Source organism: Triturus cristatus, chromosome 8 (assembly GCF_964204655.1).
Source record: "Triturus cristatus chromosome 8, aTriCri1.1, whole genome shotgun sequence".
NCBI classification, from domain to species: domain Eukaryota; kingdom Metazoa; phylum Chordata; class Amphibia; order Caudata; family Salamandridae; genus Triturus; species Triturus cristatus.
The window spans coordinates 1,543,167,825-1,543,191,451 of NC_140591.1; the positions used below are offsets into that span (position 1 = coordinate 1,543,167,825).

At 45.9% G+C, this 23,627-nt stretch overlaps 1 protein-coding gene across 11 annotated transcripts in view; it reads left to right on the forward strand.

Moving 5' to 3' along the window:
* NUMA1 (nuclear mitotic apparatus protein 1) overlaps positions 1-23,627 on the forward strand; it is a 734,824-nt gene that overhangs the window by 289,200 nt on the left and 421,997 nt on the right. For 7 of the 11 annotated variants that reach the window (XM_085623417.1, XM_085623421.1, XM_085623416.1 and 4 more), the window contains one exon: positions 20,974-21,111. In XM_085623417.1, coding sequence (XP_085479543.1) covers positions 20,974-21,111 — 138 coding nt within the window. The remainder of the gene's footprint in view (positions 1-20,973; positions 21,112-23,627) is intronic. The other 4 variants (XM_085623424.1, XM_085623420.1, XM_085623418.1 and 1 more) reach the window with 1 other exon arrangement.

Below are 23,627 nucleotides of genomic sequence, written 5' to 3' on the forward strand. Positions count from 1 at the left end.
GACACCCATCATTACGAATTCCCCAGCTACATGATGGCTTTACTGTACCCCAAGGTGTTGGGTACCAAGCACCTCGTCTTAATAAATCCACACTGATGCCAGTGCTGGATTTATTAATACATGCACACAGAGAGCACCTTAGAGGTGCTTCCTGAAAACGTACTGACTACTAGTGTATTGACTGACTGGTCTCGACCAAACAGCCACCTTAGACAAGGGTCCGACTTCCTGAGGTGAGAGCTTTTGCTCTCAGAGGTCAGGAACAAAGCTTGCTCTGGGCAGCAGTGTTCACACCTCCTCCAAGAAGGATGGGCTTCCCAGGGGGAGGAAGCTTCAAACGCCTTGCTGCCTTTGAAATGCGACCCAGCCCCCTCCAGATAGTGGAGGTACCCACCCCCTGACCTGATACAACTTTTTGGCAGCAAGACAGGTGGGCACATTTGTGAGATTAGGAGGTGTGCCCACATTCGACCAGCACCACCCCTCGGCCGGCCAGCTGATGTGGACCCCACTTTTCAGATTCCTCCTTGTTTTGGATGGAATTAGTATTCTAGGGTCTGATAGAGAAATCTAGCCGCAGATTCCATAACGTAGAACTATCCCCAAGCGTCAGACTGGATCCGGAAAAGTTTTTTGCAGCAGCACCTCTGCGCCCCGGGAGACGGCGCCACACGACCCTGCCCTGACGTCGTCCACGTACGTGATGTCAGCGAGGTCATTTAAGTCCCTCCCGGCGCACTGACATCAGTTTCCCTTTTTTCTGCGTACAACGCGGATCCGGAGTGAGCGGTTCCCTTGGTCTGTTTTCAGGCCCTTTATCAATGCTTCGCGTCTGGAACAGTGTGCGATGCCCTCAGGTTTTAAATCCTGTACTTCCTGTTCGCGGCAAATGTCTGCGACGGACCCGCATCTTATTTGTAAGTGGTGTCTTGGCGAGCACCACGACTCCACGGACTGCAACGTCTGCCAACAACTCAAACCGAAGTCCCGGCGGGAGCACCGGAAGAAGCTTCTTTCGGCACCACTGTCCCTGTCGGAGTCGTCTTGTCTCTCGACCTCTTCAAAGCAGTTCCGCCGTCGTTGGCCCTCTGGGGCTCAAGGCCGTCGTTCACCATTTCTTGGTAAGTTGTGGCGTATGTCGCAGAGGTCCTCTATCTCCACCTCCTCTATGGTCAGGGGCGCTGGTTCCCGGAACATTCCGGTCCCGCGCCCCCAACAGTTGCCCTCGCCCTACCCACCCTATCCGGGTGCCAGGGCGACTCGGACCCAAATGGAGGCCTATGCCACGGCCTTGCAGGCCTCACTTGGGTCCTCTCCCGTTCCTGGGGCGTTCTCTGGGCCTCTGCTAACTGTGGGGTCCCCGACTGACTCGCCGGGGGGGTTCACCCCCAGCGTCAAATGAGCTCTTGCCCTCCAGGGACGTCGGAGATGTGGTATCGTCAGGGCGCAGCTTGGCTGGGTCCCCCTCTATGATTTCTAGGGCGTCAAGGTGCGGCCCAGCTGGGTCCCCCTCTGCGACCACTTGCACCCCTGCCGCGCCGTGTAGTTCCGTGGGGCTCCCTGTGGCGTCGCAGGCGGTTGCTAGTGCTCGAAGCCTCGCTTTGTGCATGCCTCGGCCTTCCAGACAGGCGGACGCCAGTCCGGAGCCGGGGTCAGCGACGGTCAGGCGCCGTAGACTCGCCTCCCCGGCTCTACTTCCACATCTTTCTCCGGAGTCAGGGCCTTCTGTGGTTGAGACCGAGTCGGCGCCGGAGGCTTGCCTCCCCGGATCCAGCTCCTTCTCCTTCCTCTTCTTCGGAAGGGGAGCTGGTCATAGATTCGGCGCCGGACGGAGGGTTGTTGAGTCTTCTCCGGAAGCTTTTGAAGAAAGTGTGACTACTGATTCACCCCCGTCAACGCCGGTGGTATTCTTGCCTGTGCCTCCTTTAGAATATGTGGAGCTGGCGGGATCCCCGCCTCCTCAGGAGGATCCACAACCGACTGACTCCTCGCCTCTTCAGGACCCTAATCATTACTCCCATTCCTCAATGGGGCTCCCCTCAGTGGAGCATTGGTCGCACCCTCACTGTCTTGGGAGGGTTAGCCTACAGCCCTCACCTAATTATGAGCTACTGTCTCCTTGGAGGACTACCGAGGCTGGTGCAGCCTTTCTGCGAGTGGTCTCTTTGGCCACTCGGATTCTGAACATGCAACCCCCTTCAGTGCCCCACTCTGTTTACTCTTTCCTTTATGTCCTTCACTGTGGGTCAGGGAATGTGGTGCCGCTTCTGCCCTTTGAAGCCTCTCTTTATGATGCCCTTTTCGGTACCTGGGTTCGGCCAGCTTCTGGTGACGCAGTGGCTCATTCGGTCTTGCACCGCCACCGTCCTGCTCTACATGATCTGGTCTGCTTATTTGTGCAGCCAGACGTGCAAGGGTTTGTTGTGCAAACTGCCTTCCCTGCCATGGCTGATGCTTCCTCCTTCCCGGGAGTCCAGATGGCTTGAGTCATGGGGTCGGAACATCTTTTCCTACACTAGTGCCACACTACAGTCACTAAATACGGTGTGTCCCCGAGCTTGGGCCACTTCTGCCCTCTGGGACTCTGCAAAGTCTCTGCTCTCCTCCAGCACTGAAGGCTCTCGTGTTGACGACCTTCACCTTCTCCGGGACGCCCGTGACCTTGCTGAGTTTACCATTCGCTCCGCCTTGGATACTGTAGATTCCTTAGGCCGGGCTATGGCTGGTTCAGTCGCCTTGTGGCGCCATGCTTGGTTGTTGGTTTGTGTCTTTACAAAAAATATCCCGGAAAGACTTGTTGATTTGCCCTTTGATGGGGTTTTATTGTTTGATGCACATGCCGACTCAGCTGGTCGGCGTCTTCTTGCGGGCTTTCGCCCCCCACCTTAGACCTGTGTTTCTCAGGCGTTTTTCCTGGAGTGGTTCCCTTTCGTTCAGCATCCAATTGATGCGTTGTGTTTTTGGCTAGTGGTAAGCCTCAGGTCTTTCTTTTGTATGGTATGCGGTGATTACCCTTTCCTTGGCTTCCTTTGGATGCATTATGAATTTTAAACTGGCAATTAGCCGACTGTGGCAGTGTATCACAGATTGTTCCTCGGACTGTGGCTTGTCCTGATGGGTGTTCCCCGTTGTTGGGGTGTGCATACTCCGTGTGGGGTACTTGTTTGCTATTATATAGCTCAGTTTGGGTCATCTGGACCTAGGAGATTCTTTGGCCTCTATGCCTCCTCTGGTACTCTTGTCTGCCGATTGTAAGGCACTCACTGTTGGGCCTTGGCGTCATCATCTGTACATCACAGATCCTCTTGCTTATTGCTTCCTTCTCCTCCTTGGGAGCTTTTCACGCTTGACGGCAGCTTCTGTCTGCCATTCATGTACCGGATGTGTTTCTCTACAACTATGTTCCATGGTTGTGCATGGTTTACCCGTGTTTGCTACATACATAATTATTTATGTACACATGCAAGTTCCATAAGTACTCTTGTTCCTATCTCTTCTCCTCTCTTCGAGGCAGCGACTTAGGATCCGAAGTCTCCATGTTTCAGGGAGCTATTCAGTCATGCATACGGCATTTCTGACAAAGCACTCTTTTGTGTTACACTTACTGGAGTTGTTTCCAGTTCCTGGACAATCTGGACAGAGGTTACTTTCCTTCCATTCGGAGGGTGTGGTCTGCAATTCTGCATATCTACGCCTTAGTACTTTGGTGACTCTGCTGCTCCTTCCTTCGGAGGTGCCTCCTTCTTGCAGTTCATCCTATTTGATGTCTATTTGATATCTGCTGGGCATACAGGACAACACTTATACTGTCAGTCGTCCTAGGTCTACGCCCTGCGTATCTGTATTTCATGTGCTGGCTCTCATTTTGGCCTTCCAGCTGCCTGGTCGAGCGGCCTTGTGCTTATTTTAGATATGCCACCTTCTGGTCTCTCTGGCTGTTTGCTCTGTGCAGGTTTCTATGGTGGCCTGCATCCTCGTGCTTCACATTGTCACTGTTCACCTCTGTTTTTTCCACTTTTTGGGGCTGGGTGTGCAATTAACGGGGTTCTTGTCCCCGCCTGCAATTCTAGAAACATTGCTGGTTTCTACCTGTTAGCCTTTGGTCCTTGGCTGTAGCCTCTCCGGCCTTCCTTCCTTCCGTGGGCGAGGCTGGTAGGGTCTGGTTGCCTCTCCATGTTTCTACTCGACATTTTGTCGGTGTTCACATGGTGCGCCATTACACGGAGAGAGGTCCTGCCTCCTCTCTTTTGTTCTTGTATTTGGCTGGTACCGTTTCTATCTTTCATGCTTTTACTGGTGTGGTGTAGCACCATTCTGGCACTTTTGGGATGTCTTTCATCCTGTTATCTTTTGCTCTTCCGAGCTATTTGGGTTGCTTTCTGGATGTTCCGCCACGGCCTTCCCCATTGTCCGTGACTCTGTTGCTGGCTCACGTGCTTTGCGCCTCTGCTGTTCTGTCTCAGACCCACCTCCCCTGTGGGGTATGGCTGTGGTATCTATTCTAAGTTCAGTAATCTGTGGCTAGATGTCTCTATCAGATGTACAAGTTACTTACCTTCAGTAACGATGCATCTGGTAAAGACGTTGTCTAGCCGCAGATTCCTTAACGCCCACCCAGCCTGCCCGTTCTGCGAACAACTTGCTAAATGGGGTTTTCCACTGGCCTCTTCAGTTGCCGTTGGTTTTCTCTAACGGGTACTCAGATTGTTGCGTCCCTTCAGAGTTGCCATAATAAGGCTGACTCCCTCTTGTAGGTTTTCTATGTTCAACGTGATCCCTTTTGCTTATCCTTCAGCAGGAGAATTATCTTCATTTTCTTTTCTTCTCCTGCTACCTTCCTTTCCTCCCGCCTTCTCTATTGGCTCAGGGTTCTGGTCTCCTCTACAGTAGTCTTCCTTGGGGATCTGTTAACCTCTGTCTTGGATCTCCATTATTGTAGGGATTGTGCCAGTCTTTTCATTTTCATTCCTTTCTGCGGTGGACTGTTCTCTTTGTGCTCCGTTCTTGCTACTTGACACAGTTCCACATGGTAATAACAGCCTATTTCTGTCTAGTGTTCTACATGGTAATGTTAGACTATTCTGTTGAGATGTCCATCCCTTGTTGCTCTCTGGAAGGGTCTTCGCTTGGCTTGCGGGGTTCTTTCTCACAGCTTATATGTGCACAGTGTCTAATTCTGTCTTGTCGATGGTGTCTTGAAACATCCTCCTTTATTCATGGGCTTTTATCCCTCGCACACTGTTCCCATACTTTCACTTTTTGTTGGTGGCTCCGCATTGTACCGCGGAAAAGTTTCTCCGAAGAAAACTGATGCCAGCGCGCCGGTAGGGACTTGTATGACCTCGCTGACATCACGTACGTGGATGACGTCAGGGCGGGGTCGTGTGGCGCCGTCTCCCGGCGCGCAGGGGTGCTGCTGCAAAACTTTTTCCGGCTCCAGTCTGACGCCTGGGGATATTCTAAGTTAAGGAATCTGCGGCTAGACAACGTCCCTTCCAGATACATCATTACTGAAGGTAAGTAACTTGTACGTCAGGGTTATACCCACTTCCTACAGGAAGTGGTCATATAAAGGATGTAGGCACTAAAGGTAGGTAGCCCATTGACTAATATCTGTCACTCCCCTAAATTGAACCCAATAACTCAGATTCGACTGATCAACAGGAGGACGAAGAAGAGTCACTGCCTGGTGAGAACTGCAGCAGCACTTTGGATATGGTGCAAAACCCTGCCATCCTCAGCCCTGTCTTGACAATCGCGACAGAGTGGCTTGTCCTGCTAGTTGGATAACTTCCAAAGCCTTAGGAAGCCTGCCAGCACTTCAACAAACACCGAAAGTTTCCCTTGGAGTAGAGGAGCTACTCCCCTGCAGACTACAGGCACCGACCAGTAAACTCTGGTCCACCGTCTTACAGCTCCTCAGCCCGGCCCATGCCGCAGATGATCAGGAGAAGGTACTTGTGCTCTGGAAGATGAGATCTGTCTCCCAACCGAGTGTGAAGACACCAGGACCAACCAGAGCCATGCAGTACCAACCTCCAGAGTTCCGGATACCCTGCATCAAACACCAACAAGTGGGAGTCAAGCCCCGATTATCACTGCACCAGGACCAAACAGCCGCTGAGGTGCATCTGCATCACCGACCCACTTCGAGAGTGGCCCAGCTAAGGGATGTGGAATTCCTATAGCCCAACGCCCAGGACGTATTGTTTGGGGCCAAGGGCAATACATTTTAATGTGTATTTTGTCCTTGGGACAAGTAGCCCAACCTTCTGCAGCACAAACCGTTTGGCTGCCAGTTTGCAGTACCACATTATGGATCAGGGAAGAGCTTTGTCTGCAGTTAAGGTAATATTTGTGCCCATGTGTTAATGCTGTTCAAACTTGTACTTATGGTTTATTAATGCAAAGCCTTTATTATTAGGGTGAGCGCTCTAAGTAAATGTTGTAAGCTCGGACTGCACTACTGACAGTGGTTCCAGTATCAAAATGTCTACACATGTTTTCAAAGTTTAGCAATATGAGGCTATGTATACTGCTCCCAGAATGCTCTCCGATTATTCACACAAAAAAAGTAGGAAAAAAACATTTGGCTAAACTACTGTAAAATTTTAAGTACCATTTCTTTGCAACATCATTTAGTAAATTGTGTTGATGTATGCTATCATTTCCCAAAGATATTCATAATGGAAAATCAGTGTGACCAGTTTCAATGTGATTGTGGGAAACATAAAAATAAATGAGCATTGGCAAAGCCAGCAGGTTTTAAATCAATGGTCAGCGTTTTGGTTTTGTCATTGTGACTTGTTTTGGCATCGTTTTTGGAAAACCTTATTGGTGTGGGAGCTGCCGGGCCCCTCACCATTATAACAAATATTGGCAAAAGCAAAAATAGTTTTTAGCCTAAAAAAGCACACATTGCCACAGTAGTTCCTGGCACTGAAACAAAACTACTTTGTGTGCAGATATGCTCCCTGTGAAAGAGCAGAAAGCTGCTACTTACAGTGAAGTCAGATGATAGACCGAGCCAGAATTTTAATAAACACCAAAGGTCATGGGAAAAAACAGACCTAATTAGGGGCCAAATTATTCAAGAAAACCTCAAAAGTACACCCATGGTATATGTCCTTGCATTACGTGCAGCTATACAACTTTCGTGAATTCGCAAAAATGTACAGAAGTAGGCCAAGAAATATTTGTGAACTGTATTTTAGCATGAGCTAATATGCACGTGTAGATTTGCCCATGCGAAAATATGAGTGTTTGCAAGTTAACTTTTTCTCCAACCACTTTTTTCCCAACCCTGGATGAAGTTTCACATCTGCCATTGTCAGGAATAAAGTTCCAACCTTTCTCAGTATGGGAAAAGATTAGAGAAGAGTTGGTGAAAATTCTTAAGATGCAAATTAGTAGGTTTGCACAGACTCAAAGGCATTCCAACCCTGGAACTATTGCTTACCACTACCTTCAGCCCCAGTATGTAGATTTACAGAAACATGGCAACATAAGGGAATGGCTAGTTTACAAACCCTACTATGGTATGAGCCTGGCATAATCAGAGGCTACATCAGAGCTCTTATATAATGAGATTTCTACCGTAATTTATTGCCGCATTACATGGCACAACAGGGACAAGTGGATTTTGTTACATGACAAGTAGATTTGTGAAGCAACCTGCCCCATGTACAAGTAGATATTTTATTAAATTCTACAACCCTGCGGCCAGCTGCTTTGATTTTGCCCCTTTCAGCTCTTTGTTCCTGATAGCGAGGTACATCTTTGCGCACCCAGCCTGCCGCAAACCCTTCTTCTCCCGAGCGCCCTGGTTAACTGGCTTGGCTCCCGTTCTCCAAAACCCCTTGCTACCAGAGCTCCCCTTTGAAAGCCCTCTGACTTGCCCGCAAGTCCCCCTGTGCAGCCTCTTTTCAGGTAGCCCCTCCTTCTCTGTAGTGCCAGCGGTTCCAGAAAGAACTGCTGGCGGTTCTTGGAACCTTGGCCCACTACTTCTCCAATCCCAAAAGGTGAAAGCCTGAAACAGACTGCACTTACTGTTATGCATACGACTTTTCTTCAGATAGGATTGCATTGTATGTAAACGTGCACAGGTTTGAATACTCTGCTTACCTGTGAATATTTCTATCAAAATGTACTTCCCTTTGAATGAAGTTCTTGGTTTTAAAATGTATATATAAAATTGCTATTTATAGGTCGAGCATTCGAAACCTCTTGTATATACTTTAGTATATACTTATGTGTATGTACTTTGTGGGCTCTGGAGATCAGCCGTAGGACTTGTCTGCTTCCGCGTAGGGACAATTTTTTCTGTTCATCTGCCTCTATTTAACTGTCTTGATAGAAAACGACCAGTAGAGGCCAGTAAAATACCAGAATTGCTTTCTGCTGAGGGACTTTCTTTTTAATATTTTTCTGGCAACTTCCCTCTGTTTAACTTTCTCAATGGAAAACGACCAGCTGAAATCAGTAAAGTATCAGAATCACTTTAGCAATGGCTAGATTCCAGTCCATAGAAATTGTCTTCCTCAAATTACCATAGAATATATTTTTTCAAATCTTGTATTTTCAGTGATATGACCACCGAAGGCTCTGATTTTATATTAAAAACAGAGCTTTGGATTATACCATTTCCTGCTGAAATGCAATATTTCTCTGTGTTTCCATACCTGGTGTTTCACGCAGTTTGGTGCTTAGTTTCCCTCCATATAAAAGAACAGTAGAAGTTTCAGCACCCAGGCTAATGTGCTGCATAGCAAAATACATATAAGGTCCCAAAGGCTCGACTGATTGCATTGCAAATGCTTGTTTTAATTTGGTCTGATTTATTCTCCTGCATTGCCTCAGAGTACAAAAAATGCTTAGCTTTACCCGCTGATAAGCCTAACTGCTTGTGCACATCAGTCGAAAAACACCAGTACCGATGGCAAAAAGTGGGGGTGACTGGTAAACCTTCCTACAGTGTGGTACTGCAACAAGTTGAGTGGGTTAGAATCCTGGGTCCTGTGCTAGGAAGTACATTGTTTTTGAAGCGGACTGCATTAATGGGGTATTACCCTGGTTGTGAAACCTGGTAGAATCTTTGACCGCTAGGTGGACTACTTCAGCTGAGGCACCTGTCTGATCATGAATGGCAGTTGCACTCTGAGGTGGCGCAGTGCATTTCCTAGAAATGTGGAGAATCGTGCCAATGTCTTCGCCACTTCCGAGATTGCTTTATGTCCAAACATTTGCCTGCTGGAGTTGTAATGAAGGTAAAGGTCATTTGTTGTACTTTCGTCCTTTCTATGTTTACTGAACCAGCCATCCTAGTTCAAATCAACTGTTGTGATGAAGTTTCTAAAACGTTTGACACATCTCCCCCTCCCCCCAAAACTTTAATTCCATAGTGGGATTTTAATTTGGTGCACGCCATTCAATCCAATACGGAGCGGTTCACTATGCCTCCTGATATTGAAGACTTTAATTGTTAAGGTAGCTGCAGTAAGTCACTCGAGTGAACCCCAGTTGCTCACTGTAGCCCCCTTGCACCACCTTTTTCCGTGACTAAGTGATGGAGGACCAAGCTGCTTTTCCCGTTGTAAATTCATCACTCTCCCAATGTTTTGTCCCTCCTCACCTGGCCAAGACTCAGGGTCTGGATGACTTGAGGGCCCATTCACCGGGGTCACAGCCCCTACCACTGCACTTGTACACGGAGTGCCTGTCCTTGACATCTGTACGCCTGCAACGTGGATGTCAGTACACATGTTCACAAAGCACTATTGCCTTGAAAAGTAGGCCTGAAGGGAAGGTATTTCGACTGTTCGATTATGCATGACATTTTGGTACAAACCTTTCCCCAATCCCACCACTATGGGAGCTACTGCTTTGATATCTATTCCCAGAAATGAGTACTCTTCGGTTAGAAGTATCCAGCAGAAGAGCAAATGACGTTCCTTTGGTAAATCACCTTCTGTTGGATTCTTTAGCCTCAGTTTCCTCACCGATCTGGGGAGGTGAACACTGGCACAGTCTGATTACTAAGGGCTTCGTGTCTGACGATGCAAACGGATATCAGAAAAGAGACAAATGGATATTCGTGGAGGTGGTGGTTATCTTTAGGCCCAACATTTCTGGGGTGGTATAGACCTTACTACTAGGTGCACAACTCCACCTTCTGTCGTGTAATGGAATTGTATTTAACAGTTACTTTACTTATGAACCAGGACAGATGAGTATTTTCAAAATGTTCCTTCTATTCTGGATAAAGAACTGGTGATGTTGCAGGTAATGTAATATTAGTCTTTTAAATGTTGAACCAAAGCTCCTAAATGATTCTGTAAGTCCAAATCACTAAATTCAAAGATACAGCTAACGTGTTTCGCCCCCTTATCGGCTTGCAGGCCTGGGACCTTTTCTAGGCTGATAGTTCCTACAAAAGCAAAATGTAAAAATTGAGTGGTCACAATGTATATATAACATCAAGATTGAAAGCAAAAGTAAGAGAAAAGACAAACAGATCGGTAAAACAATTATAGCAAAATTCAAAACAGCAAGAACCAAAACATTACAATATTCAACGTAAAGGTATTGAGCACATGAATATAGTTAAATGTATACATTGGAATAATGAAAATGTTTGTAATCAGATTATCTGAGATATCATGTGATTATCCAATGTAGTGTAAAGAAACACAAGAATTGTCCACCATTCGCAGTACAATGCAGTAGATACACAAGGAGCAAACCCCAAGTAATACATTAAAATATATTTGTAATGTCAAGATTATGTACATGCGCAAAATCATAAAATAGAAGTACCGTGCAATTAATGTCATGTGCCATCAAAATGCATATTTGCAATTTAATGGCACACGACATGAATCGTACAATGCTTCTTTTTTAGCCTTGAAAAAGTCCAAGGCCTGCGTGCCGTTAAGGGGGCGAAACGTGTGGGCTTTATCTTTGGATTTAGCGGTTCTGATTTTAAAGAATCATTTTGGAGCTTTGGTTGACCATTTAAAATAAAGACTCTAATGTTACATTGCCTGCGAAGTCTCCAGTTCTTTATCCAGAATAGTAGGAAGATTTTGGAAATACTCACCTGTCCTGGTTCATATGTACACTTTTGGAATCAATGGGTTAGGGGGTCTCCCATTCACCAAGGACAAGTGGCCACATAGATACCCTTGTTAATTAAGGGCGGGCATATCCAGAAACCATCACCCCTCCATCATTGACTTTAACTGTGACTGTAGGTTGGTAACTTGTTCTTCCTTCCCCAACATTTTGTGATGCTATTTTCTAGTGTGTACTCCCTTTGCACTCATTGCGTCTTCTGGCACTAAAAACTAATTGCAATCACTTCAGCTTGTCACGACTGGGCTCTCTTGCTGTAACCACACAACACTGCCTTTTTCCAGACAAACTGACTTTTTCACTTTGGGCCATTGTTTGAAGTTTGGGGATCTTCGCATACCTCAACATGCTACCTATGTTTTGCCAGTAGTGAGCGAAAGTGCAATTATAATTAATTTAAGTGGTAAAACAAGCTGTTTCACCCAGCCCAGAATATCAATCCTGGGTTCATTTGCACCTGGCACACCACCAAAGCGTTGATATTGGCCAGTATCTCATGCCAATATACTTGAACCTTGGTGCATGACCACGCCAGGTGCAGAAAGTTAGCCTGTGGAGCGCCACATCTGGCTCATTTTGAATCCTACCCAAGGCCAAACCCCCAGACGGCTGCACAGGTACATAATGCCGGGTGGAGAAATTTGTAGTGAATGTGTAGCATGCTGCTTTCGGATATCATGCAAGTGTGAGTTCAGCAAAACATGCACATCTTCCCTGGCAGCTCTAGGCCCATCCTGCCCTCCCCTCCCAGCCCATCCGAGCCACATGCACCACTGTGGGCATTTTCCCCTGGCCTGAGCAGTATAGCCCATCCAGCCTTTCTAGAGTTTGGCAAGCAACTTGCTCTGCAAGTAATACTGAGAAGGTTGATTTGCTCATACCTCTCAGCCGATGATAATATAAGAAAACATGTAGTAGTGTGAATTGTGAGTCTCTTAAATTCGGCCAGTGTAATAAATATAGTGTTTTTATAAATGTCGCATCAAGGCTGGAGATCCAGGGTGGCTAGTTGGGAGATTGCCATAACTTCGTGAGTGACAGGAAGTAGCAGATAAGTAGACGTAGTGAATAAATAATACCCAAACCCACTTTCTTACTCAATCTATCTCATGCGCTTGATATGGTGATGGTCCTATCACAATTGTGTTTAGGGATTCGGTTACCAATCCGGGATTGAAGCTGAACAGGGGCAGGCCCATCTTTTTCATCTAGTTCCTTGCGAATGTTACCTCCACTCACACGAGTGAAGTCCTGTTGTCGCAGTCACCGGTGTTCATCCACCGACCTCGCGCGGAGACTTGGATGCTTAATTCATCGGGTTACTGGATTTTTTCTATCGTTATACTTAGAACAGAAAGTGCTATTGGCACGTAAAGTACAGATCAAGGCCACGCTGGATTTATAAACAGCCCTATTGGGCATACAGCGCTTTTAAATTGGGAAGCCTTGGTCACACAAGAGAACGCGGAGATATTAATTACTCCAAATTCATCAGAAATTTATCTATCATCCCTCAAATTACAATTGGAAATAATTAGTTCCCAGATTATGTCCTGATGATACCCCGTACCCCGAGAGGGTTGAAACGTCGTCGACCTCAACAAAGGGAGAGCAAAAAAGACTCGTTACATGCTAACTTGCTCCTCATTGTGTTTTTTAAAAGAAAGACCTTTTTATATCTATCTCACTTTATAGGCTACTTCTATTCACACTGGGTTCTAGCTTCACCTTCTTCACTTATTTCTTTGTGCCTAAAAACTGAAACATATATATATTTTTTCATATTTTTGTGAATTATGTGATTAATTGTTATTAGTCTGAATAAATAGATACTCCAAAGTAACAAGATACTTTTGTTTGGCTTATAGATTGAATCAGTTAGGAGTTTAACTTTTGCTCCAAAATTTAGAACATTTGTTTGTGAATAAGTTCCTTGTGGACGTTGTTCTTACTTCATAGTAATACCCAGTTCACAGGGACATATGGGTTGCTCTTGTTTGTTGTGAATACATCCTTTATTTTGAGCATCGTGGGATTCAGATTGAGTTTTTGGGACAGCCCCCAACTATGGTCCCACCACACCCCCATTTCAGCCAACAGATTGACAAGGGGAGGCATGAGCAGACTCATACCTCAGCAGTTGACTATATCGTCTTCCATAATTTCCTGCCCAAAGTAATATTTAAGGAATAGGCCGCATACTCCACCTAAAGGGGCAATATGAAGCGAGACTTTGGGAAAAGAGCCATGGCCTATCGAGTTCCTTCTGATAAATAAAAAAGGGGCACTCACCCCTGTTTGGGTGGGAGGGAATCTCCGATCTCCCTCTCGGGCAGCAAAAATGTTCCAGGGCCCTTGATGTGTCCTCTGTGGGAAAGCTGTCCTCTGGAGTCTATTAAATATGCTGCTGGAAGGGCAAATACTGTACCAGCACTCACCTACCCCGAAGGGAGTTCTCCAATGTCCCAACTCAGTCCCTCTGCAACCACTCATTGGTGGCTATGCTGGTCTCGGCTTCCTGATATTTCTTGCCGAAAGGGCTCTCTTCTAGGTCACTGCTTATGGTCGCTCTAAGCAGCCCAGTATCGGATGTTAGAGATTTTGCATCTTTTTTTTCTTTTGCGGTGGGAAGCTAGTTCAATGGTGGCACCTCTGCCTGCATTCCCTGGAGCGGACAACTTCAGCATCAGGATTTTACGGCTGCGGCCGTCTTCTTACTATGTTCTCTCGCGGCGTCCCATCCCAGCACTGACCAGCCGGGTAGAGCTTTCGAGCCGGTATTGGCGTTGTCCAGTGGCAGGGGAGATGAATAATTCCCTCCCTTATGTCATGTTTATATGGATTCCCTCCCTGGAGTCCTGTTATGTTTATATGTTTATATGGATATGATGGTGAATAACTGCCTTTTATGGCATGATCCTCACCGCAGTGCGACCCTCATGCGTGCCAATAGGATCATCTTTTCTTGACATCGATCAGGCTGTGACATAGGTGTCTGTCCAAATGTTCCCAAAGCACTAGTTCTTTGACTGCCAGGTATGATGCAAAGGACATTTTGGCAGTTATCTTGCATTACTTTTTGGGCTGAGCTAACTTCAAACTCTCCTCCTTTTGTGATATTAATTTGGTATTTGCTCTAAACAGTAGGAATCTGCTGTTATGTATCCATTAGAAGAGGAAATTACTTACTTTCTGTTAGACCTGTCAGCCCTTTGGGTGGTCCCTCCTCATCATTATTTATTTTGTCCCACTTTTGCCTCAAACCCTGTTTGAATTTTTCCTTTTTGGGAACCACCAGACTTTTTAGTGTTGCTACAGATTCAGGGAGCCATTTTAGCTACCCCTGAAACTTCTGTCTGAGGGCCTGAAGCACAAAATGGTGGCCTCCTGTGACATCACCAGCATCCACTGGAACCTACCAGCACCTTCCAGAACCTTCCAGGAGATTCCAGAACTGTGTGACAGTTGGAAACCGTTTAGAATGTTGGGAGGATAAGAGAGGCAGTTGGCAGTTGGAGCTGGCAGTTGGCACCTGACTGGTGAAGAGAGAGGAGCACAACAGTGAAGGAGGAAGGAGTGAAGCAGCAGGGGTGGAAACTTGTGCCTGGAGTGGGGTCCATAAACCCACCCTTGATACTTGTCCCTACTGATGGATCCCAGCCTATAGCCCTGTGTGGGAAGAAGTCAGAAGAAAACCATCCTAAGGACCTGGACAGCAGGAACAGGCCTTAGAACCAAGAAAGCAGCAAGATTCTGACCTGAGAACTGGTTTCCCTGGAGCCTGGCGTCGAGTAGCCGAAGACCTGGAGCCCGAGGTGGAGAAGCGGCGCTGACTGAGGTAGCAGACGTCGTACCCGGAGCCGCCTGAGGTCGTAAGAGGGCGCCGGCGGAGGTCGAGAGGAATACCAAGGGTCGAGAAGGAAGTGAACCGAGGTCGAGCGAGCGGCGTCATCGGAGGAGTGAAGTCCGCCCTCCGGAGTCGTCGGAGACCGAGGTAGAGGAGCACCGGAGGTCGGGAGTGAGGATCGCACTCCGGAGTCGCCCGGAGCCTGTGAGGAGGAGCACCGGAGGTCGGGGGTGAGGATCGCACCCCGGAGTTGCCGGAAGTCGACATCGAGGCCAGGCCGGCCGACGTCATCGGAGCCGAGTGCACCATCGGACCGGAGCCGCCCGAAGTCGACATCGTGAAGAGACTGCCCGACGCCGTCGAATCGGAGGTCGAGATCGAACCGAGGCCGCCGACATCGGACCGGAACCGCCTGCCGGCGTCGTCAAAGAACTGACATTGTGCCGAGGCCGCCGAGACCGAACCGGAACCGCCTCACGGCGTCGACACGACTCCAGCGGCGTCGGAACATCAGAAAAGGGCAGTAAGTGGAGTAGAGGGCGCCTTAGGCCCTGTGGAGACCTGAGAGACTACTCTAAGGGGCTAGGGAGGTGCTGAAACCCACCTGACTGTGCCTGGGGTGATCTGGGACTAACCTCGAGAGGTTGTGTGGAGAGGGAAGCCAGGGCATTGGAATTTCCCCCCCCCCCCCTTTTGAGCTACCTCAGTTTAGGCCTCAGCCTTTGCCTCAGCCAGGGAGTAGTACCCCTCAAGCCTACCACAACCCTACAAGCTGTGCCTGGGCCCAAATCAGCCCTTCAGAATTGAAGTGTCATCTGATTCATGAGTGTTGCTGTATACTTCTAATTATTTATTGGGGATACTGTATTTATTAAGTTCTTATCTATTTATTGCTGCACTGTATTTATAGGTCCACAGGACTTGTTGGTGTACAGTATTTATTGGTACAGTATTTATTGGTACAGTATTTATTACCTCAAAGTATTTAATTGTCTGTATATATTGCACTTGTATTTATGTCCTGTTATTTATGATCACCCCTATTTATTTCAGCAAACAGCAAATATTTATTTGACCTGCTCTATTTAAGAATTTGTATATTGTGATTGTTATTTATTTTTCCATTCAGCAACTAAGAGAAAAAGATAAAGAAAGAATATTTTCATAATTTTTACGGTGTAGAGTCGTTTTTGGAACGGATGCACGCATGGTTATTGTATGGGTATATTGTATGCTTAGCACTGCGCCTGTTTCCTGACCACTCGAGCCAAGCTACCACAGTGTGTTCGGGAAGTCCACCACCACCCTGCGGAGTGGGAGTGGGCTGTTTCCAACACTTTCTGTAATGCTTTTTTCTCGTGGGGACTGATCATTCCTCACTGCCCTGCCATCTTGCTGTTCTATGGTGTGTATGCTCTTTTTTTCCATCTAAAAGTTCCAAATCCGCTATCTGCACACTGGTACTTCCAGTTATTTTGTCCTGTGTGTCAGAGGGCACATAAAGAGTCAAGAACCTGATGGCAGGCTGGGGTGGCGCTTACATGCATCACGACTCTGTCACTTTGTGGCGGAGAGAAGCGAATGCTAAGCCCCAAGGTATGTGACACAATGCTATTAAATCTTCCGGATCCAGTTTGGCACCTGAGAAATATTCTAAAGGTAAGAAATATGCAGTTGAGAGCATCTATCAGAATTAGTTACTGAAGTTGAGTAACTCGTTAGTGGCTCAGAGATGCACACGATGTCTGCTTTTCTCTTGACTCGAAACACAACTCGAAGGCTGACAAATGACTAGTCGGTTTTGAGTCTGCTTGGTCTCCTGGCCATATGAATAATGGTGGTACATCATGTCATTAACACACGCCTGTCTTGCTATGGAACCTCCTCAGACTGCAGTGGGCACTGACTACGGATTGCCTTTCAAACAGAATAGCACCTCGGAGGAAGCAACTCAGTAACTTCTTTGGTCGCTGTTGGAGATCAACCCAACTCGTGGCAGGCTAATCTGACTTCCCCCATCCTGAGCTCACAATCGTGATGGATACGTTGTCTCTGGGAGGGGGTGGTCATCTGGGGAGGGAGATCAGAAGGATCTGGTTCATACACAGCAGAAACTCCAATTCAACCTTTAAGTTGGCTCTGAGGGCGTTCATCCAATCCATCAAGTGGAATCCAGTTCAGATCTTAGAGGAGACACAATCATCGTGAGGCCTTACAACAAATGGGGTTCTGTGGAGTAGCGGCCGTTATACTAGGAAACACTGCATCTCTGGAGATGGCTTGACTTTCAAGGGATCGCCCTGACAGTAAACCATTTAACAGGACCTCTGAATGTAAAGGAGGATTAAGTCAGGAGATGTTAGCTGGTGGGCCACAAATGCATCTTCATCTGGAGGTAGCCCACAGCACCTTCGCTTGTGGGGAAATCTTTGGTTACATCTTTTTACTACTGCTGGCAAATCGGTGTCCCAATTATTGCATAATATAGCTTGGGTCAAGCAGACCTAAGGAGAGGCATTCAACTACAGTAGAACACCAGTCTTCTAAACGCCCTTTCACCCCCTGCCTTGAATTCTAAAGACCAGGACAGATCGGGCACATGTCATCCTGATTTCACCATACTGTGCCTTGAGAATGTGATACCCATCTTTTGACCCTGCACATTTGCACCCTGGTTTGGCTATCTCTTTGAGAGAACCTCCTGTTTAAGCAGTAGGGCAAGGTTCTACACTGGTCTCCAACTCACACCTCCATGTGTGGAGATTGAACCACAACAACGGATGATTTCAGTTTGTTCAAGTCACGTGGTTATGTACCCTTCTACTTTATATGTTTATCCTGCTTGTTGGGTTAAGTTTGTAGCCCAAGGTGGAGATGGTCATGTTGACTCTTTACAGGCCTAGTTATCTTATGTACTTTTTTTTATTAAATCTCCAACCAAGCAAGACTATGCGAAGGGTAGTGTAAAATGATGTGCTGTTCTTCCTGTCTAGACCGTGTTCTTTTACCCCGGTACTCTTGATATACTGTGGCGCAATCCACACTTTACCCATTTCCACTATCAACTTTGCACCTAGGTGGTTATCGACATGGCAACATGTGGAAAGATGGATTCTGCTATTTAGTAGTTTCCCTAGTGACCAAGCACGCTTTTCTGAGTGAAACTTTGCCCTGCTTCTTAGAGATACTAGGTACTGGTGCATGCTCCGACTGTCATTGGCTAGAACCTCTTTCTTTAAGATGATTACATTAACCAGGATTCTTTACATCATGGAAAACTCTCCATATCAGAGCTCTGAGGCCTTTTATAGTCCGGCTTAAGAAATGCTATGCACGTTGTTGTGGGATGAGAAAAATTGCACATAGAAGGCACCAAGCTATATCAATTAAGATATGACAGACTAAAGCATTTCGATATCTCAGAGGCTACTGTTGGGTGCTCACATCCTAGTACTAAACGACTTGGCATACTCTCCTTTATCCAAACCATCTGTTAGATTGGATATCCTAGTAATGCATCAGAAGACATTCATATATAAGAATGGAGAGAGACCAATTAAATTACCACACCCTTCATGGTATTCACCGCATGGGAAAGGACATTTAGTGCTGTATATTGGGAAAAACCTAGTAAAAGGAATTGCTACACTGTGCGGGTACTGCCTTTAATTTCTTTTTTTTAATACCGCAACGCTGAAAGCGTACAAAAGATTAGGACATCATATTTATCAGAAAATAAGGTGATGTGATCGGACCTATTTGCATAAAAACCTTTAAAACTTTTCTAAAGCTCAAAAAGTATTTGAACTATTCAGTTTTGCTTACTTTAAGTAATTAGAAAATGAATATGCCCTAGTTGGAGTTCTGGGATGAATTGGGAAGAAGTTTTGCACCACTCCTTGACGCAAGATTGTTTATAGATAAGAGGGGAAGGAGTATAGTTTGAAACGTGTACAGAAACATAATAAATCTTGTTGAAAATGATAGTCCAAAGGATACACTGCAGCTTCAATATTGCGACTAGGTAGAAGCACTAATGTAACACTGGGAAGTACCCCCTACAGTCCACCTTCAGACTAGTACAACAGAAAGTGTTGCATATCATATTATCAATCTTAACTGCCTAATGGGGCTAACGAGCACCCCAACCTGCTTAAGGTATAAGAGGAAGGCACGTTTCCAATGCTATTTGGAACTTTGATCTGATCTTCACTCTTTGGTCAGAGGTGCATTAGGGTTTTTAATGATGTACTGGAACACCCCCCACCCCCCTCCCAGCAGATGATTTTCCTATTTCCTGATGGTGCTGCAGAGACACTGCAGGTTTATGGAGCAGTAAAGCCAGTGCTCTGTCTAAGCAGGTGGAGCCCACAGGCTCTCATTTTGCGAACCAGCGTTTGAGCAATAGAGAGAACCACATGCACGGGTGAAAAAAGTTTTTGAAAAAAGTTATAAAGGGAGAGGGCAGGAACCTGCAAGTGTGAGGTAAAGGGGGAGGAGGGTCTAGTGGTAAGGTAATAAAGTGTGGGTGTCGTGCAGGCAATGCCTGGTCCCAATTGCCACACCTCAGTGCCATGAATGTGAGTGATTCCTGTGGCTTTTTTAAACAAAACAATCTGCCATAGATGCATATTATCATTTAAAGTTCAATTAAAAGCACTCTTTTGAAGGTTTTGGTAGGCGCATGGATGTAAGCTAAGCTTTCTGTGTCTTCTCGTTGTTAGATTCACTGTCCGAGAGTATGTACCCATGTCTGATATTGCTAAGATTGTCTTTTGAGGTCTTGGATTCCACAAGCATTTCTTTTGTATTTATTTATTTGAGTTTTAATATTACGCTGGCTAGACCCCGAGGTATCGGAGCGCTTTACATGAGGATCAGAGTTACAGGCTTACATGTTATATTTGTTCAAGCGCAATCAAAACATAGGAAACAAAGAAAAAGAGCAGAGTTACAGACATTTGATTATGGGAGGGGGAGGGTTGGGAGAGACTGGGAGAAACTGTGCCCAAAGTCCGGCTGGGTAGGTGACGGCTGATGGGATGAACCAGGGCTGATCTCCTCAATAGCTGAATAGAGCAGCTTCACCGGGCGTCCGACATAATGCTCGGACTCCGCTGTCAAGATAGTGATCAGGTGTACTCGGAGAATGTCAGAGTAGCGCCGGGCATGTGGGGTGAGAAGCCATGGTCCGAATGAAATCCAGACGCCATCTTGAGGTCAGGCACAGTCCTGAGAGGGTTCTGTAAGGGAAAGTGCAACTCAGAAAAAGTCACCCTGGCCATATCGATTTGACCGGGGGGGGGGTGGGGGGGGTGGCTGTCTCAGAGAAGTCTCTTCTATCATGTCAACGTGTGCCCTTACTGGTGGAGCAATGTGGGAGGGCTTCCCCCTCTATTAATGCCCTCGTCGAGTGCTATCTCCAAGTTATAAGCATGGGGGATGGGGCCTGCGCTGGTAGGATTTGAAGCAGTGTTTTTATCTGAGGTTCAGTTTGGACAGGCTGTCCTTTGAAATTTGTAAGTTTGAAGGCTGCTCTATTTCATGCTGTCACCACTTTTAGTATGCCTTATTTAAAAAATAGTTAATTTTTTGGTTACTCAAGATGTCTTCAGATATACGGTCATTGTGCATCTCCTGCACTGCGCTTGTTTTCCAGATAGCTGCTGCATACTAACCTGCAAACTGCCTACCTTCTTTTGGCTAAATACATCATTCCTATTAGGACTCCATTGGAGAATTGAAGTGTTATCTGATAGCGGAGATGTCTATTAATACTATTCCCGATGGGCAACTGCCCTTGGCTGTCAGCAGATCTTTGAAAGTGATGAAAATTCCTTTCCGCCTCCGATGTTGTTGTAAAATCTTTCATAGCCATCCATAAAAACTATTGTCTGGTAACTACTGAAACATTTATGAAGGCATGGCTCCTTATTCTCCACATGTTGTCTTGTACAGAAATCATAATTGTTTTGTGATCGTGATTCTTTCAGAGAGGCATGGAAGAGTACATCCTCATCCTGCAGGGCAAGATCTCTTTGCTTGAAGATCAGCTGGAGAAGATGGCAGAATGTGCTACACAGGAGAAAGGCGAAGTTATGGGCGATATCCTGAAGGTACAGATGCATACTGTAGGTGGATAATTTTAACTTACAAATGTATAGTATTGAGTTGGGGTGTATAGGGTGGGGACAAAGGAAAAAGGCCAAAAGGACAAGATTGACTATAGTATTGACTACTGCTGTCTAGTAAGTTTTGGGTAAATTCAAGTGAATATCTGTGTATCACTAAAAGTAATATTGGATGTGAGACTTATTTTGACTTTTCTTCTGCAAAACTTGTATGGCCATACATTCCTTTTCTGAACTTCTCAGTCTGTTGCCTTTGTGCTTTGGAGTTATTAGAAATGCCTCAAAGCATTTTAATTTAAGCATTGAAAAGCTCTATACCTACTTGTTCATTCATATAATTGGTTGTTAACCCTAGATTTGGTCTAACCTGTTTACTTTTTTCATCTGACATATGTGGGTTGGAAACTGGTCTGAGCTCACATTGTTGGTGCATTCTCTTTTTGAGACACATTGTTGTCATTTAAAATGGCTTATTTTCAGCTTGAGGCTCATTACCCAGTGGCAGCAAAAATGCTTTTCCCACTTCCCACTCTGAATAGTTTGTCTTTGAAAATATCGCTATGCTTCAGGACTGTACCTGACCTTCACAGGTGTTGTAACTTCTTTTTAATACCCATGAAACCTTTGCAGGGTGAAATCTCTTCTAGGCTCACATGCTTAGAACAGTCCTGCATCTACTGGTTGCTTCTAGAAGTGTATTTATTTTTCTGCAAAAACCTTGTCCGCTTGTGGGCAGGAGTTGACATGACGGTTCTCGGTAATCCCACTATGCCTGTGCCGACCATCTAAGGTTTTTGTCCCTACTGTTGGATTCGGAGGTGTTTCGGAGTTGCTGATTTGGTATTGACAACTGTTGTCGAAGTCTGGTTCCTCTAAGCTATTTTGGAGTGAGAGCACACCATGTTTTTTGTCTTTTGCCCCTGGAAACGTGGTACTCTACGAGCCACAGTAAGAAATACTGCGAAAGGATTTGGAGGCTGACTCACCTCAGGAGATAGAATCCTATCCCTCGAGACCATCACCTACGGATGACATTTCTGCATACCATACAGCTGTTAGGAAGGCAGCAGAAGTCTTTGGGGTTCCAATGGATTTAGAAAAACTGTTTTCTGCTCTAAATATTAACCCTAGCCTACAAGAGCAGTCAATATCTCTCTATGCTTCCCAGCATTGTATAGCAAGGCAAGGAGTTCTCCTAAGCTGGCGACTGTAGGAAGCTGACTCTGTATATACTATACCAAAGTAAGGTATAGTGTGTAGAGTCCAGTGGATACCCAAAGGCTTACAGAGGTAAAATTAGATAATACCTCACTCTCTATGTGGTAGTGTGGGTGAGCATTAAGGCTTTATCCAAGGGTAGTGTTAAGCATTTATTGTACACACTCGGGCAATAAACGATTTACACACTAAATAACTGAACTCCTGCTATTTGTTTTGTATAAAAATATTTCTTTGTTGTATTTTATTTTTTAGAACCAAGGAGGACTTGGTGCAGGTAAATAGTACTTTGCAGAATAATACATTTGAATGTAATTGAATGCAGTTGGCTTTGTTACAGGTAAGTCAAATGTTAAGAAACAGGTATAGTTACTTTTTAGATTACTTTTCAGATTACATTTTTTATTTGGTGTGATATGCCTAGATATCACACTGGGACATTTCCGAGATAAAAAGGTAAGAAACAGTTTTTTTCAAAATAGTTTCCTAGGTTTCCATAGAAAACACCCTTCACACGTTTTTCAGAGGAAAACAGTCAATGCAATCCTAAGGAAAAAATTGGGTTACTGTTTTGTAGGTAAGTAAACGGTCTGGTGGGTGTGTTGAGTTTCTAGAGACTCAGGGCACACTTAGTCAAAGAGCATCAACATCACTCAAAAAGTGGGGGGCGACCATGCAAAAACAGGCACTTTCATTCAATGATGGCAAAGGTGGACTCCAAGTTGAAATGGACTCCCTAATTGTGTCTCTGGCGAGAAAGCGAGCCATGTACCCAGCATCCTTCGAGCCTCCTCCAGAAAGAGTAAGAGGAAGCAGTCTGTAGGAAGAAAGATGGACAGAGCTGCAGCCACTCAGTGGTGAATTGCTAATTCTAACCCCCTGTTACACCGACATGTCCTCTAATGCTGGATGGCCATGGAAGACCTTATGTTACACATCCCTGTAAAGTACCACAAAAGGGCTAAGAAGATTGAGGGAAGAAATAACTTCGCTAACTCCTCCCTGAAGTTTGCCTTTGACACTGCAGAGACTGCTAGTAGACTGTTGGCCACAGAGAGTCAGGAGAAAATGTGTGGCTGTGAAACTATAGTATTTAAGCCTAGGGTACAATGGAGTATTATTGAGCCTGTCACAGGAGACCAGCTCTTTGGTCCAGGGGTGGCTCAAGCGCTGGAATTGATGAAGAGGAATGATGTTTCAAAAGCTATGAGAGCCCTTCTGGCCTTAAGGCCTGCATTGAAAAGGTGGAGCTTTCAACTAATGAGGGAGCAGGGGAGACTTGGGTTTAGTTTATAAAT